Below are 19673 nucleotides of genomic sequence, written 5' to 3'. Positions count from 1 at the left end.
GGGAAAAGAGGATGCGCCGGGCAAACGCGGACGGTCATCGCTCATTAACATATTACACCCATAATATTATGTAGATAGGTATACCCGTGTCGTAGGGTCAGCATCAGACACGTTACATAACCGCAAACGCACACATACGGCGAACGCCCGTTGACTAATATCCTCGTTTGCGTAAAATAAACGCGGTCAAACCTCCCCACTCCGGTAAGGGTTGACCCGCGCAGAGAGCGGAACAACGTAAATAAAAAGTGTTTTCGCGACGAGTACCGATACACGCCACGGCACGCAACACACGGTCGTGAAAATCGATTACGCTGGAACTCCCGAGATGACGGTTAAGCACATAAAAATAATAGCAAGTAGAATCGTTATGTGCGCGCGCGGTCTTGTTGGAAAAAAAATAATAGAAATAACAGAGAAGAATGACCGACGGTATAACACGGCGGCCGCGGTGACGACGACGGAGGCGTAACGACGTTGTATGTACACGTACAATTTGTTAGCTCGTCGCCGCCACGCAATAAAACGTTGCACACGACATATATTTTATAATATATAGATAGATAGATAAAAAGAGAGAGACTGCCGTCGCTACGTTATACGGTGCGAGTTTTATCGGGAGGAAAAAAAGCCGTGTTCACGGAATGCTTTTTTTTCTGTGCGTACACAGATGCTCGCTATTATTTTTTTTTATTGTTTTTTTCCCCGAGTCTACAAAACGATCATCTAAACCCTGATCGGCGGTCTTCGTTTCCTATAATACTATAATAGTATAACACATTAATACCTCTCAGTGCCTACAACATATCCCGCGGATAACCGATAAAACATCAACGGGGACCTCTATAAAAATCGAATTGAGATCTATATTATTATAAAAATCGGATGACGATGACGTGTAATATAATAATGGGATATAACGGTATTTCGGGGCGGACCCGTGTCTCGGGTCCACCCCTATTTGCGCCCGTGCATGGTCCAGATCGACGATCGGGCGGGAGCGTATACATAATATGATGGTATAATATACTTCTCGTCGCAATGTAGTAATTTTTACTTAAGCCATATAGTTAGGACGGTTCGCGGTGAATTGGTCGCGAACAATTGATCGCCGGTGAATTGGTCGCCGGTGAATTGATCGCGGGCGAATTGATCGCGAATACAATTGGTCGCCAAGATAATTGATCGCCAAACGAACTTTTTTAGTTTTTAAGTATTTTATTATCCTAGGTATATTACCGAATTTTATGTTTATTATTTTAGAATATTTAAGTATTTTTAAAATTTAATTAATTTACATTATTATTTATTATTTTATTTTATTCATGTGTAATTATTAACTATTGACAATATAATGTGTAATTTTTATATATATTTTGAAATTTAATTAATTGACATTATTATTTATTATTTTATTTTATTTATGTGTAATTATTAACTATTAACAATATAATGTATAATTTTTATTTGATTTAATTTTAAATTTTCATTATCGAGTTCGTATCATTATATTGTTATAAAGTATTTATTATTGATATTATATACCCACACGGGCATTATCAGTTTATTTCTGTCGTTTCTAATCACGGCGGCATAATCTCAAATTGTTCGTCAAAAGCCAACGTCTTCTCATTGTTAAATTATCAATACCGTGAAGTCACGTAATTTTATTATTATATAATTGTCAAATTAACTTGTATTATTATTAACCCTTTTAGTGTTAAGGTGATATCAACATGGCCGTGATCAAATTGTTATTATTATTATCCACTATATACATAATCTATTTATTATTTTTTTAAATTAAAATTAGCATTTAACTGTACGTTATTTAAAAATAAAACAATAAGAATACTTAAATATTCTAAAATAATAAACATAAAATTCGGTAATATACCTAGGATAATAAAATACTTAAAAAACTAAAAAAGTTCGTTTGGCGATCAATTATCTTGGCGACCAATTGTATTCGCGATCAATTCGCCCGCGATCAATTCACCGGCGACCAATTCACCGGCGATCAATTGTTCGCGACCAATTCACCGGATACCAGTTAGGACTATCAAGTTTTAACTATTAATTAAAATACAGTGTTAATCGATGATACAATATAGTAATATGCATACCTGTAAACCCGGGAGCACAGTTACACCGGTGTTCCTTGATGTTATGCAGCCAACACGTGCCACCGTTTTGGCATGGCTTCGAGTCGCACGCGTTCGATATGGGTATCTCGCACAGGGACGCGGTGAATCCCAGCGGACACTGGCACGAAAATCCGGGCGGAGAATGTGGCGACACTTGCGTGACAGCGCACGTTCCGGCGTTTTGGCATCGGGGCACGGGACCCGTGTGGCAGGGGTTTTTCCATTGACAGTAAGGTCCGACAAACAGTCCAGTACAGCTGCAAAAAGAGACGAAAAAACACACATTTAGCCGGGTTGCGTCGATACAAATAACATCTTAATATAATATGATACATATATTATTATAATATCACAGTTAATTTTCCGGTGCGTTCCGTTTTCCCGAAAGCACCGGCCATTATTATACCGCGCGTACCCACTACGGTATTATGACTATATCTCGTTTCATGTTTGCGATACCATATAAATTCACTTGTAAGTGATCTATATACCGTCCACCCGAAAAACGGATTGCTCTCACGGTCACCAAATAACGTGGGCAAATACGTTTTTCATTAAAAATCGAACGTTGGAATAACGTATACATAACATAATAGTCCCTTAAAAGTCCTTCGTTCTCAACACGCAAAATAGGTTCAAAAATGCTACTCGACGAGTACATCATTCACGAATATCGTATAACGTAATATATGAGAAAAGATCGTTCTCAAAGTTCACACTTTCGGTAAACGCTGAACGCGTACCGCACGGCGCATAACGGCACAAATCATATAATATCGATATTATTGTGTTTACGACAGGAACAACGATAGCGGATAATAATACGATATATTATAATATTATAATTCATGTGATACCGTATACGCGGTACATCAACCACGCGTGTGGTGGAGATACAATATAATATCCAATGGCGTGCGGGTGTGTGAGTATGTGTGTGTTTGTATGTTTGTATGTGTGAGTATGTGTCTATGTCTGTGTACATTACACACACGTATATTATATCGGCCGCCCGGAGCACGTTCTGATACGCACTCGCTCGTGTGCGTGCGCGTGTGCATGTGCGAGTGAGCGCGCGCGCGCGCGCCAGCGTTGTGGACAAGGAGCGGTCACGAGATGCCGAGATAAATAAAATATTATACGCGGCGACGCAGGGCGAGGCGAAGACCACTGGAAATATTGTTTAGAACAAAAAACCAGATCGTATCTCCGACCATAATATTCGGATTCGGTCGACCGGTTCCACGGCCGCCGCAGAGAACCTTACCGCGTCTACCTCCTATATGTGTATAATAGTATTATATACACGCGGTGGATCACCTGCGGGCGACTCGCGCATTCTCTCGCGCGCTCTCTCTCTCTCTCTTGCTCGCTCGCTCGTTCCCTCTCTTTCTGTCTTATTATTATTTTTATTATTATTATAATCGCGACGCATCGTTTTGTATGGGTTCGTGAGGGTTTGCGCAACACACGCGCACACACACACAACCCTCACGCGCGGTATATTATACCCGGCGACCGAGGTTTTTTAATACTTCACGTTCTACGTTTATATACCCACACATATTAGGTATATAGCATGGTAAATGTAAAGAGCCTAAATAATTCTTCGTCGTTCCGGGTCAAAGTGGGATTTCGAAACGATTAAGTATATATAAGTGTTAACTATGTACATCCTAAAATGTATATAATACATTGTATACGTTTAATATGCAGATCACAGACGGCAAAAGTCGTATGATATTCGTGGAATTTGCAGCGCGAGAAATATAGGTACGCGATAATAGAAAAATACATAAATAAGCCTCGACGGCATAAGGTATACACAGGTAATATATATATTATATATACACCATCGTGTGGGTACAAATGAAGAATGATGTATAGTATGATACTTGGTAGCTGATAGGTAGCAATAGCACGGTATACTGCCGACACGACGAAAACGAATTCGTTTCCGTTGTGTCGTTAAACACAAAATCCACACTGAAAGCACACTGGCTGACTGTTTTGTCCATTAGCCTTCGGGCGGTCTCGTAGGTAACTAATATATTATTTATTCCTCTTTCCCATTCTCGTTTTGTCGTCAAACCTAGGCCTGCGGGTCGGATTACCGAGCGGTGGCTCGCGCGTTAATGGATTGTTTCACCGACCGTGAAGAGAAATACGATAGAATAGAGACGACGTCCGACGGCCGAATGAAACAGCCTAATGATGCCGAGCCTAATATTTTAACAACAACATACGATATTATATATATTTATAATTTTTATATTTTCATCTCCCTCTTCCTCCTCATTCCGCGCGCGAGCCAGGGCGAGGCGCGCGCACGTCCAACTCGTAGTGTAGAAAAATTATTGTGCTTGGTTTTGAACTCGTTTCGACAACGGCCGGAGACTTAAACGCACACTCATCGTCGTCGGCAGTCGGCATGATATCAAAACACAATCCATCTGGGTATATTTTTTTTTTCATCGCACCTCGCCCGTGCACCACCTGTTATTATTTTATGACACTACGACAACGACTACGAAGCACGGGTTAATACAAGTAAAATGTATAATAATGTATAATATATATGTGTACAGGGCGCCGCGCCATGTAAAACGAGAAACATTCCAATAACAATAATGATCGGTCAATAATAATATATAGGTTCATCGATTTATATATATACATATGATACAATATTTATAGTGTATTAACAGAATAATATATAGCCACCTGTCGATTTCCATATATGATACGATGTATCTATATATAATATATATTATATTGTATATACATATTTTGAATTGACACTCGTGCTGTGCACACGAGATTATATTATATTATAGTATATGTATTTTATAGTGTTTATATACATAAAAGTTTTACACTATATCATCAGACAACCCCGTTTGGCAATATATACCTAATATAGATGATATTAGATCGACGACGTCATACGTCAGGTCGTAACTTCTAATAAATTAACGATGCAACAGGGTGAAAGAAGTGTCCGCCGACAATAGTTAGCGTTCCCCGATAATCAATTCCAACGCGTAGTCTTTCAACAAATATATATATATGCAAGTATAATGTATATATAATAACATACACATCTTTAATCCAAACACTCACACATAGTCACATAAACATATAATACATACACACACGCCGCGACCAGACGTCACTGATGGCACTGCCCAGTCTCGACGACAACCGGACGCCCTCTGAATACGAAATCACCTGCGCATACCCATAGGTGCCGTGCAATAAACGTATACCTAGTACGAACGCAATATACGACGACGTACGAGCGACGAACGTGTACGACGCCAATTTGTTACACACACACACATATACGGTATATATATTTACGTACGAGAACATTAAATCACCCCACACGGGCGAACACCGTAAATCCCATAGAGCTCGGTACGATATGCAAAATACGCGCCCGCATGATTATTCTACCTACATGAACATATTACGCATAATATAATATAATAGTATATATATATACGTGTAATATATTGTACTGCTGCTGCACGGTTACAAAAACCGGAATCCGCGTGTGATGATGTCCCTCGACGGTGCGTATAGTGTCTCTCCTCCGGAGTCGGCGCGAATTATCGATAGAGAGTGCCGTGTACATAATATAATAATATAATAGTCGTTACTCGTTTAGCGATCTTTGTGCACATTCGAAATGCCGCAATCGTACGCCGTGCCTCGTGCATGTTTCGCATATGTTTAGCCGCTCGCATTTTTTTATAATATAATATACCTACTATTTTACCCGCCATATATTATTCATCACGCACGAACGAGTGCGCGTATACCTCCGTAGCATACATATGCAGGTATACCTACTGCCCGTGCGTTAAATAAACAAAACCTCCATTACAGATTTATGACGGTTATACCTACGATGTTTGCATTGAATTTCAATAAACTCGACGTGTGCACCGTCGTTATAATATTTTATTTGACGTCGCGTTTATAAAAAAATATCGAAAATATTACGTAAAATATCGTTCGCTAACTTAGTTGGACACGAATGCCGCCAACGTGCTGCATAGACGCGCTTATACGCGTACAACTGCAAGACCTTATTATATACCCGCCATCGGTCAGTCGCCGTTATCGGTTCGTTGGTGGCGCAGAAGCGCATATGGTCGAATTACATTTGACTCGACCGACTGAGCGCGCGCTGTGACGATGTAGCCTGAAGCGCCCAAAAACAAAAAACGGCTGTCACAGTCCGTGTATTACAACGGATTAAACAGTCGGTAATACTTCGACCACATGTCTCTCTACGCAGTCTACGCGCACGATGTACTATCGGGCGGCGATCGCGATGCGCATATAGTAGGGCCTACATTATAATGCGGCGACGTGCAAATAATATTATAACCGTCATTTATTTCCCAGTGCGTTTTACTCGCCGTACAGCATAATATTATAATATGCATACATAAAACGTCATAATATTAAACCGCCAATTTTCCCGAAGACCAAAAATATATATATATAAAAAGCCACAGTCGCCAATTAAGTATTGGAGGGGACAGGGGGACGGCCGGTGAGCGAAAAATTACGGGTGGTGGGCGTGGCCGACGGTAGAGCTAGCGCGAGCCATTCGTAAAATGGGAAAGAAACAGCGCGCGCCGTGTACTGCACATCTCCAGCCCGCGCTAGGTCAAAGTACCCGGACGACGGCGGCGACGGCAGCGGCGGCGGCGGTCCAAGAGACCTTCGGGCTCCCGGTATTGTACCGCTGCCACTATATTATTATTAGCATTCTTATGCTATGGATACAATATAATATAATATACACGCCTCCGGTTCGTTGACGTCTTTTACGTTTATACGCACGCAAAGTAAAAAAAATAAATAAATAAATATGTCCACAGGCCACCGCGTGTAGTACCTACCTATAGTATATCTAGCCTAGTACCTATATGTAGGTTTATTATTATTATTTTCGTATATAATATTATACATAATATAATATATATATATATATATATATATATATATGTATACACAATGATGGTGTTCTATTGTTACACCACACGGTTATAATAATATATCACATATTATTATTATTATGCTATATAGATACACCGCTGCAGTGCCTGCGACATATTATTATTATTGTTATTATACATTGTGTTCGCGGCGCGGTGCAGCGTGCAGTATGGGTTATTATCATTACAAGAGTTTCGGTATTGCACTTCGGCGGCGCGGCGACACCGGCGGAAAACGACACACTATCTGGGCATCGCGGTCGTCGTGCTGGCTCATTAGGCATACGACAATCAGCCACCGCGTGTGTAATTGCATTTACATGGCCAATTAATTAATTAACCGATGGCGGCGGCGGCGTATACCGAGCGCATAATAATAATATACGGAACGCGGTGCAGCGCGCGTTGCGTCGTGACAAATACTCTCGCGTGACAGATGCTCGCCGGTTGATAAGCGACAACAATAATAATAATATATTATTATAAACAGTACAACCGCCGCCATCACACAGCGGTTACCTGTGCGCATATATACACATTGCACGTCGTCGTGTGCGAATATAATATAATATACGCGTTTCCGGAGAGTTTGCATCGGCGGCGGCGGCGGACGACGACGACGACGATAATAATAATATAACACACGCGAGCACACGATATTATAATGCGGGCGACGGTCGGCGAATCGACGCACGAGACCTCTCCGCGACGGTATATATATCGTCGCCGCGGATACGGCGCGCGGAACGATAATAACAGGAGAGAAGGGTCCCGGCCGGTCGAACGTGCGCCCCCGGAGGAGACCCGCCGATCCGCCGCCTCCGCCTCGCCGACCTCGGATGGACCGCGTGCGCCGTGCTATATCATTACGGGCCGCGGCGGCTAACCGATCATTTTCCTATGCCAACCCTGCGTTCTCGTAATCGTCTCTATGCGCTGTTATATTATTATTGTTGTTATTATTATGCCGTACACGCATACGCGCGGTTCGAGTCCGACTGGAAGCTATGGAATATTATTATTATTATATTATGTACCAACAACGAATCGTTAAAGATAAACGCGCAGCGAAACGGTCGCGTCCTTTCTCTACGCGGGCTGTATTATAGTCGTCGACACGGGTAAACCTCCCGTGTGCTAAAACCCCCGATTATATACGAGCTGCGAAAAACGTTTAAAATAAAGTAAAGATTGTCTGTCAATGATCAACAGAAACGAATTTTAAAGCTATATAAAATCTTATTTTGAAAAAAATCTCATTAAACGTTTTATTGATTTATACATGTTTTTGTCAATCTTCTATATTATATATATATCAGATTTTTTGAATGATATTTTATGTCATATTATAGATAGAATTATATAATCACATAAAAAATACTTCATAAGCTATGTATAGTAGATAACAAGTAGAAGGTTTTGTTTATTATATTTCATTAATTTAACGATAGATGTGTGATCGATAGAAGATCAAATGATAGCCTTTTTTCTCAATCCAGGGACACCAAAACCTCAAAATCGAAAATTTAGTAAATAGGAGGTTTTTTCGTGTCAATGACAATATTATTAAATTATTGTTCGTCGACGTCGTTGTTACAGTATGCAGACTGCTGCAACGTATTATAGGGATCCACGGATGAACGACGAGTTTGTCGCAGCCGTGTATAATAATATCATACGCCATCAATACACAGAATACGTGTACAACGATGTATAGTAGGATCGAATTCTAAGCACACATAGGTACCTACGGGAGATTTCGTGCGTGTACCTAACTATATTGTAAAAGAACCCTATTGGTCGTTGTTCTCGATCTGATATAAAAACTTGGGGGGAGGAGGTTTTTATATTATAAAGAAGCAAGACGCGTTTTATTACAAACATCTGTCATTTTATCCCGCTGCAAACCCGCCGACGTTGTTTATTCGTTCGTTTTTAATAAAGATATTGAACGTTTTACCGTACCGATACGCGAGATGAGCAGAGACAAATACCCCCTAAGAGAGAGATCCGACGACGATGTTTGTTCCTATTCCGAACTAAACATCTACAAGTATTTCTTAATATTTTTTAATCAGATAAATTACTAAGTGTATATAGGTACATAGAGAATAACAAGTGAAAAAAAAATAATTGGCCGATTTGAATACGATTCAACAACGGATATCGTATTAAAATGGACAATAGTTTTCAAAACGAAAATAAATCAATTCTCCTATACTATATCCAATTCTTAGACTATATTACCAATAAAGTTCATCTACACATTTATACATTATGACACAGTATACTTTAAATGTATAATATTGAATATAAAACGTAAAATACCACCAGAAGGATAACGTTTTGTAATCGTTCGGATGATTGAAATTCCGGGACAATTGCTCAGTGTTGTTTTCTTTTATCGAGCTGCCGGTTTAAAGAAAGAAAAGTGGAATGCGAGATAATAATTATTGTCTGCGGACAGTGGTTAATGGATATTGTGGAAGAAGGGAAAATCGGGTTTTTTTTCTTATTTCAAAACAATCTCCGACAAAGACTGTGGAGTCATGTCCGCCCGAAGGCAAATGCTCGACATCTGAAAATGTGCAGAAAACTATGAGTAACCGATAGGTAGGTATGCATTTTTATATTTGTTTTTTTTTCATCTCGGTAACAAACAATGGACCGTCCGAAATACGAATAATAATCCCGCAGCTAAATATGTGTGAACATATATAGTACAATCGCATAATTATTATTATTATTATCATTATGAAGCCCTCCCCTTACATAGACTATACGCAAAATCACACATTGATATACGATATTCAAAAATTTGTTTACTGGAGTGTTGGAAAAAAAAATCATGAACGAAAAACAGAAACGTTACAAAGGAATAATGCCGGCGGGAGACGATAAAAAACCAAAAGGTTCGTATTTATTCGACCAGAAGATATCGGATTCGAAAGGACAACCTTCGTTATATATTCAGATACGTCGTCGGTAATGCGAGAAGAAGAAAACCCGTTGTCACCTAACACCATCGGCAACACGATAATTTATTACAAAACTAATATTGCTCGATCAACAAGTGGCGACACTGGGCCTAAAGTTTATATAGGTAGGTTTTTATTTTTGCAATGCGTACCTAAATCCTCATAATATTTTGTTTGAATATGTCAATAACAGTTTTTAGTAATTAAAAATAAAATAAACCTACTAATCTAGCATAATATTATACTCGATATTATATAACTTACAAATCAATTATTTTGTAAAATAACTATCGTAACAATAATTATTTAATAATTCCTTAAACATGAAATCAATAATTTATCATTAATTACTGGTGTATTAATAAATTAATAAAATATTTTATTTTAGTACAAGTGATTTTACGTCTGAATATTATAATATTTCATTGATTTATATTTTTCTTGTTACCGATATAAATCATTTAAATATAATACATTATCATATATTAATATATCATACAATCGTGTATTTTACAACGTTAACGAATCTAGGAAATATGTTTACTAAGCAGGATTTCATAAGCCTATAGCACACCCAAAACAGAGACGTGCGAAGTCTTGATGATAGCACACTTAGATATACAGATCTGAAATAAAGAAAGAACTGCAGTCCTGTAATATTACTTTCTCTTTTTTTCTGTAGCCCACGACAGATACAGAATATAAAGGATCTCGGGCAAATCAACGAATCGTGATGATCGATATGGATCATTGGTCTCGACTTTTCATAATAGTGTCATTACATATAACTATATGAGTAGAATACGCGAATTGGTCGTCCGAATATTGGAAATCAACTATATATCGCTACGTAGCGACCGTCTTAAATTTCCGTTAAAATGCAAAACAGCTGCCGTTTCTGCAGCTCACCCCTTCTCCGATCTCAAAATCCTCAAAAGGGCTGCACAATGTAAACGTGGTGCTCAGTGGTACCTACTAAAAAGGGTGAAGATAGACCGGTTACTTTACTGCAAGTCTACAACCCCTATATTCTCGTATAATATCTACACACTTCGGATAAATTATCATCTGGAGCGGTATAGCGGCGTACGGCGGCAATCGATCGGACATGGCAATGATGACGCAACAGAATTCCAATGTCAAGACGATCACAATGTAAACACTGTGTGTGTTGGACTATCGAGTCTATACACTCAACATAGAAAAAACCGTCACGGTTCGAGTGTTATACGGCCAGTAAAATAGAATAATATAATATATATCCTATCGAATTGGTATAAACGCGTCGTGTGTAGTAGAACAACGTTCCACAGAGGTTAGAAGACGGACAGTGTACATCATAATTCTTGGACGTGTATGGTAGCCTATACACAATGGACGTCTACTTGGGACGTGAAAGCAGCGGTTATCGCTGCTGACGGATTAGATATTGAAATAATAATAGAACGGACTTTTGAAATACGAGTCATTGTTTTCTCAGCGACTTTACTATTATTATTATTTTTTTTTTAACTCTTCCCATGCAATAAAATAAATGTAATCCTTAAACATTTAAATGATCACATGTGCCGAACACATGCATTCGTGTATTACACGTAAAAACCGGGTAAAAAAAACCATGAGAATGTACTATGTCTTATATTATAATGAATGTGGGTGAAAATCAACACTAAACTCGTCCAGATGAGTAAGTACTAAGTAAATAAAATTGTGGTTGTTTGGGAAATAATATTTTGTGCCAAAATCAGGCACGGCCATCAATGTTTATTCCTACCCACACACCAACGATGTCCTGGTGTTCCGAGAACATTTTATAAATAATACGATACAAGTTGATAAAAATCATTTATTTCGTGGACGGCCATGTTTTTTTACCTTTGAACGAAATTACATATTCATAAACATTATGAATTTATGATTGTCGTCCCGAAAATCCGCACGATTTATTAACCCGTCCGAGTGACTTACCGGTGGTGACAAAACAAGATAATTTTTACTCTCCAGCAACCCATCTGAAACTTATATCATAAAAAACCGGTTTGTGTCCCGTCGGGTTACTGCCGCGTTATAGACGTTAGAGGCGCGCGCGCAACAGTCGATTTCAATAAACTTGTAATGACGACAACCAAATGATTAATGCTTCTAGATGGCCCCTGGGGATAATGAATATAAAATATAATATAAAAAGATATTTTTGTTAATATCAATGCTTTTAAGCGCCACCACCAAAGCGGCCACACGCAAATGAAAAAATCAGTAAAAATCGTGGCTGTAACGCTTTCTGGACAAAAGACGGCAGTAGTTAAAGCCGAAGCTGAAAATTAATGACTTGAAGAATAACCCAATACAAAACCCCTCATATTATATTCGTCCAAATTACTCGAACAATTTACCCGAATTGTCTATGTAACATCAGTTACCTACCCGCCTCTTACAACGTAAATCATGTCTTGTTTAGAGATTTACTTTTAATCAGAAACTGTAACCCTATTTATTCAAAACTAAATTGTTTTAATGTAATATATTATGTCAAACTATAAATAATTTATACATAAAAATATAAATTTAAAAATTATAATTATAAACTAACTTAACATAATAACTTATTATTAATAAGTAACTAAAAATAAATAAGACGACGTAATAAGAAGTAACAGTTGAAAAAAATGGTCACACAACATAAATATCTTCTATAAACTTATAATATTAATCAAATAATCAGTAGGTATAGCAAACCAAGATATGCTAATAAAAAAATTATTATTTCTGAGAATTAAAATATAATTAAATTGCCGACTAATCAGTAAAACATATAAAAACTTTATATATATATAATGAATGTATGGTATTTGGTATTATATGTTATAATATTTAATTTTAATTTTGAACCTTCTTCACAAAAAATCTATTGCATGAATAATTGATTTAAGCCAAATAAAATAAAAAAAACAGATCAGTACTACTTTATTACCTATATGAAAGTTAAGAACAACTATAAAAATAAAACATTCATTGTTTTCTTTGAGAATGTAATTAAAAATGTGCTGATCCAAGTTATTTAAAAATATTTTATTGTGCCATAATAATCACTATAATCAGCAATATAAAAAATATTTAAAAACTAATTATGTAACCAATATGAATTAATTGACCGACATCTAATATTCAACGAAATAGTTTAAATTTTTTTAATATTTATTTACTTTGATTATTAAATAAGTAAACGTCTATATATAACTATTATTTTGTTATGAATAAATTTACATTTATTTTTAAACTTAATATGTTATCCCTTTAGAATTTGATCATTACAAAAACCGTCTGTTTAAGTAAAACAATGGGCCCGCGTCTTCATTGTCCTCCCCCTTCTTGGTTATAATACATTATGCTCGACACAGCATAATTTAAAGGATCGATGCTTTGCATAAATCAATATTCTTGCTGACCATGGCGGTCTAATGGAAATCTTAGAACGTGATGATGGGCTAAGCATAAAACTACAAACAAAAAAATTTGCGTATATCTTTTAGTGTGCATCCTACGCAAAAATCCTTTGTTCAATGATACCCAAAAAAAAAAAAATAAAAAACCAAACACGCTGTATGCATACGAAACACAATTGTACGTGCAGCTATTAGTACCCGGAGGTCACTATAAAGACACCACGAGTTGTGACCGTGTAAAGAATTTAGATTATACTTAACGTCTTAATATTTTATAATAACTAAACAATAATAACCGAACAAAAATTTAAAAATAACTTCTAAACATTTTAAAAGGAATGTTAGTACAAAAAAAGTCCGATTATAAAGGTACTAAACGTTTTATTTTTTACTCGTTTTTCTAGCTAACCTGTTACATTTTTCCGTACTAAATAACCCTTAGAAGAAGGGGACATAATTTAATCTTTCCTTCGCGCGCGTCTACAAAACCAGCTCAGTTGATTCGATATATTGCAGGTTAGCCTTCCAGCACGTTCGTGTCGGCTAGTCTGAGACATAAAGAATAATAACTTTAAAAAATAATAAAAATAATAACAACGAGTACTTGTTTTCTTGTAATCTGGTGAGAGGTCATAAGCGCTCTCGTGTGTTATGTCTCACTCCGGATTTATTACGACTATAACATACATTTTTTAAACGTGAAAAAACAACAAACCCCACTTATCATCCGGCCAAGAGTGTCGTTAGAAGTCACTTAACACAAGAGTCTATCCCCTCTTCGTATGTAATATATATATAATAAACATTGTATATTATGTATGCCTAAAACGTCATATGTCTCTATATGATTGTAATATACACGGTAGGGATTTCGTATGGATACAAAAATTTCGCCATCTGTTGGGCCGACCGTGAGAAAAAGCTTGCCGACAAAACTAGATGTGTCACATATGGGGACATAATGTTTTAAATCAAACTGTATTACATATCGAATAATTAATAAACAAAAATAAAATAAACAATCGGTAAAAATATTTTAACAGTCATAATTATAAATGTTTAAAAAACAATATTGCTTTACCAAGTATTCCGTACAATATTAATTTCATTAGTTTTTTTTTTCAGTTTTATTTGTAACAAACAAGAACTGTTTCATTAATAAAATAAACACTTATTATATATTAATTACAGATTAACTACAAACTATATATATATACGAATGATAAAATACAATTTGTAAATGTATATAGTTGTTTTAGTTCACAAAATCAACTGGTCAGCAACGAAATCCATAGTCTTAACGAATTTTTTAATACAAAACTAATGTACACAGTCATCATATTATTATCGTTATACAGTCATATAAAGACATATTTCTGATGGGTCAATATGCACTTACTGATTTGGAAAGTTAAAACATTTCGGCACCGATGTCATATAGTAGTTCAAGTGGTATTTCCTAGCTATTACGAAGACAAACAAAAGTTATCCGTAACGTCACGTTCCAGTGATTTTACAGACAGATAAGACGGGGATGAGTACAGGCAACCACATAAAAAGACGCATACAGACCCCTCCGGGTCTCCCGCGCGGGGTAATGGCCACGCCGACCAAATTGCCGGGTCGGCTCGGTTTTCGCCCGGAGCCAAACCGCTCTTAAGTGGTTTCTATTTTTTTTTCCTTCTTCTTCTTCTTAGTTATCCGCCCCTCCTATCGGGCTTATTTTAAGTGGCACGTTGCTCCGGACCCGGAGTAGGAGTAGGCGGTACTGGGATGACAGGACCTCTAACGGATACATACACAATCATAATTCTTCTAGCGAAATGGACTACCTTCCGAAATTATAGGGGCCGCTGAAATCTCTTCGTAATGGTTTTTGTTCTACCGACGTTTATACAGTATCGCTTCTATATATACACCTGCCTGGAACCTTTTTTTTTTCAATCACATACAACACAGACAACTGACACAGTTGGAATATTTATTTGAAAATATATGCATGCATTTTAGGATATGTCACCTCATGTCCTGCAATACAATACCAAGCTTAATTACTTCAAAACATACTCGGTTAACCGTGACCAGATGGTTTGTACTCGAGGGCGTACGCTGCATGTTAAACTGCACCCTTTCATTGGTAAAAAAAAAAACACGGTGGGGATAGGACGACGTCGATCTGCCCAAAATCTCGTGCATTGTATGTGACGATAAATATTTCTGTATATACGCACAAACACACCACACACACACACACACGTGACAGATACAATGAACATCTCTCACGACTCGCATAATATAATATCTTTGGTTTCCTACGAATAATTATTATGTTTGTTATAACAAAAATCTAAAATACGTAAATCCCCAATCGAGCAACGGTATTACTACGTACCTGTATATAATATAATATAATCCCTATTGTTTCGGGGTACGACGCCTCCTACACAGATAATTAGCTAATTAAATAAGAACATCAATTATAAATGTAAATATTTGTATGAAGAAATCTAGTGTTTCGTCAGTTCTTGAAAAACTACACAGTCCGCTTCCGTCCAGTCGGCCGGTTTCCATGTTGTAAATGAGGATTTGCCAGCATAACTATAATTACATGAGTCATTACGTATATGTATGGGGTCTAAGAGTGAGTACCACGACTGCCAGTGCTGCCGCAATATACACTAGCAGACACGCAACTCATTTATACACACTTGTGCGGGATCTCAATAATTCGGTATACACAACGCATTAATATAAATTATAATCTATACTTTATGTATACGAAATACTTAATACAAATTCGAATACATCTTTTTACGAATAGTCTTGTGAAAAACGTGTAAAAAAACTGGTTTCTCCGTAGGGTTGAGTGCCAAATGTTGTTTATGGTGCACGAGGGCGGTTGATCATTTTTTTATCGTTGAATTAGCCCGAGGGAATATACAGGAGGGGTGCAATGGTACGGCTCAGAGACTTCAATTGTTCCAACCCCCACATATATTTCAGTACGCAAACGCTCGTAATCTAGTTGCCCCTTCTTCATACCGTATGTCAACCTATTTTCAAAGGTCCAATGACTTGGCGTAGTGTTATTCGTAACAAATCGAGATAATCAATGACAAAACTTCGATGTACTAAAATGATAAATTAATATCCTATACAATTGCATTTCTATCGCATACTAAAATTACACATAAAAAAAAACATTTAAGTTTTTTTCTTAATTAAGTGACTATAATACATATTATATAACTACACACTTTTTAACAACTGGATTTTTCAGAAAGTACGCATTAATTTGTTAAATAGAAATTCTATTACCTTAGACATGGTATACATCTATATTTATATTCACACAAACGGTTTTAGTAAAAACCAGTTTTAAAGCAAAAACTTTAAATGTGTTTTTTAAACCTCCAAGTATCACTTTGGACATAGAATAATTTTATTGCACCAGAACACGTCAACAAGTATTAGCAAAATGTCAAACTGATTTTTTTTACTATCTTAATTATTCGAGATTGCATTTGAAACAATACAAATGGCAACGCTGTGCATAGTCATTTCAGGAGAGCCCCCGGAAGGCTGTGCGCGCGTAGCTGCTGCTGCTGTTCACCTGACCAGGTACTATGGCCGACTGCTCTCCGTGGGAACCGCACGGACCGTGCCCTTTCTCTTCAAGAAAAGCCCCGCAGCAAAATTAAAAATAATAATAATAACAACATAACATATCCAATCGTTGCCATTTTATTTTATCTTATTATTACTCATAATATTCGCAGGTAATTAAAAATAAAAATAAAATAATAAAAAAACTGAAGTTATATTTTTATAAGAACATTTACATACCTATCTTTATACGCTAACATTGTAGTTGTTATGAATACGATATCGTTAACAAGTCAACAAAAGGCACGGGCTGCAATTAAGGCCGACCCTATAGTGTAAGACGCCACTATTCGGATTACACCAGATTGATTTCGAGGACAATAAAACGTTGGGTCGAAGAACGTAGAAAAACTTATACGAATTATTATTACCGTCTTGTGAGAGAATCTTTTTAATAAAATTTATCATGGTGGGTATATGCATATGAGTTTTGTCATTACCGATTTGACTCGCACACACAACGCATCCTAAAATGTAAATCGTGTTGTTGTTGGCGCTGTTATTAGTAGTAAAAATGTGACTTTTTTCTTTCTTTCTTTTTTGTTAGAGTTACCTATTAGCTCCCACAATACACCGTGCATAATGTAATTTCCATCTCCCACGAAAGAATGCCAATCATAGAACTCCCGAAGTCGCCTCTGGTCAGGCTCGATATCTATCGTATGACGTCATTTATTTCCCATTGGAAATACTCAATAAAATTTGATCAAATTTTAGGACAATAAAAATTCAAATTTTTAAAAAAAACTATATAACTATAAAACATAATGTTTTCGTTGGGTATAATAATCATAGTTATTTTTCTTACTAATAGTTATACCGATCGTCAATAAAAATTCAATAATTATTTTTCCCATACCGATGGCATTATAAGCTAGGGATAAAAAAATATTCGATTAACTTTACAAGACACATGCACAAGATAATCGATTTAAATTTCTAGTCAGGTTTTTCTTTTTGTTCGAAGCCACAGCCCGGCAATGTAAACAAGAGCACTATGTGTGTTTTACTCTGCGGCATCCGTGACAAATTGTATTATCTTTGGTCAACGATCTCCTCCATAGATGATTACTGATCACCACGTTTTACGACCAAAAATTCAAGGTTGCTCGCCCACGCTGTTGCTGCGATGATTTACTGATCTTGGTAGGACTTTGGACACGGTCCACGGTACTATGTGTGTGTTGTGTACATAGATATAATATATAGAACTATAGAACGACGATAATTATTATCCCGGAGGAAAGCAAACCTTCCACAAAACGAGTTCACTTTATTTTTTTTTATTTATAGTTGTAATCCAAAGAGTGAATTAAAAAAAACTCAGCGCAGACAAAGACGTGATAAAAAAAAATACATTTAAATTATACATATTATTTTTCGAATATGATGAACTATACAGGCATACACGGACAGACAATTAAATTTCGGGAATAGGTTAAATAAAAAAATATGCTCTAAAATATAAAACCTGCCTACAAAAACAAAATACAACATTGATAAAATAATAATTATAAATACCACCGACGTGTTCTTCAACAAAATAAAAAATATTATATCAATTGATTTATTCGATACCATGGAAATTAATCAAATCATTAACTTTACATCGAATCATCTTGAATGAATAATATTCAAACAATTTCTTTTAGTAATTACTGACCGATTTATAGCATGTTTATGGTTTATTATTTACACCTTATTCCTTCTCGGCGACCAGACAATAGATAATTGTAATTTAATTTAATTTAACCGAATCGTCAGACATCTAACTATTCAAACAACATAATGTCAAATAATTTAATAATAATGATAACAAATTTTGGTTAATATTAAATTCTTTGCCCATAAAATAATAAGTTCGAACGTATAACGAATGGTCGCATTCCAATAAAATATATCTATTGGTTACCAATACATTACAGAATTTTGATTGGATGTCGTTAAACATAAACGAATAACTAAATAAGATAGCATTTTAATACATTTATATTTATATTTACATCTCTGAATGTAAGTATAAATGTATAAAAAAAAGAAAAAGTAATATACACCTAATCAAAATTATCTTAAAATACTTTAAAAGAAATCATAATTATGTATTTTAACATACTTAACGATAGTCGAATGATAAAAAATTAACAATTATCAGATCACGTTACAAAAACACATCACATATTATGTTAACATACGATCGTAAACCGCTAGAGTTAGTTATTTCATCATAAAAATAAATATTAGTTCAACGCTATTAAATTATAACGGTTTTTTTAAATCAAATGCAATCACGATGATTCCCAAAACCAATTGAACTGTATATTTATTATTTTTCCAACCCTCGCTTCATTTAAATTGACTAAAATTTAAGTAAAGTATTAGTAAGTAGTTATTATTTTAAAAACACGTTCGGTCAATAACTGT

The 19673-nt window shown here is 36.2% G+C and overlaps 1 protein-coding gene across 2 annotated transcripts in view; it reads right to left on the bottom strand.

Annotated features, from left to right (window-relative positions):
• The window catches only part of LOC132930598 (neurogenic locus Notch protein), a 49500-nt gene that overhangs the window by 23259 nt on the left and 6568 nt on the right, over nt 1-19673 (bottom strand). For both annotated transcript variants that reach the window (XM_060996550.1, XM_060996558.1), the window contains exon 3: nt 2127-2404. In XM_060996550.1, the coding sequence (XP_060852533.1) occupies nt 2127-2404 (278 nt within the window). The remainder of the gene's footprint in view (nt 1-2126; nt 2405-19673) is intronic.

Source organism: Rhopalosiphum padi, chromosome 1, assembly GCF_020882245.1.
Source record: "Rhopalosiphum padi isolate XX-2018 chromosome 1, ASM2088224v1, whole genome shotgun sequence".
Lineage (NCBI taxonomy): Eukaryota > Metazoa > Arthropoda > Insecta > Hemiptera > Aphididae > Rhopalosiphum > Rhopalosiphum padi.
The sequence above is the reverse complement of the archived record's forward strand: the minus strand, read 5'-3'. Positions and strand labels throughout refer to the sequence as shown.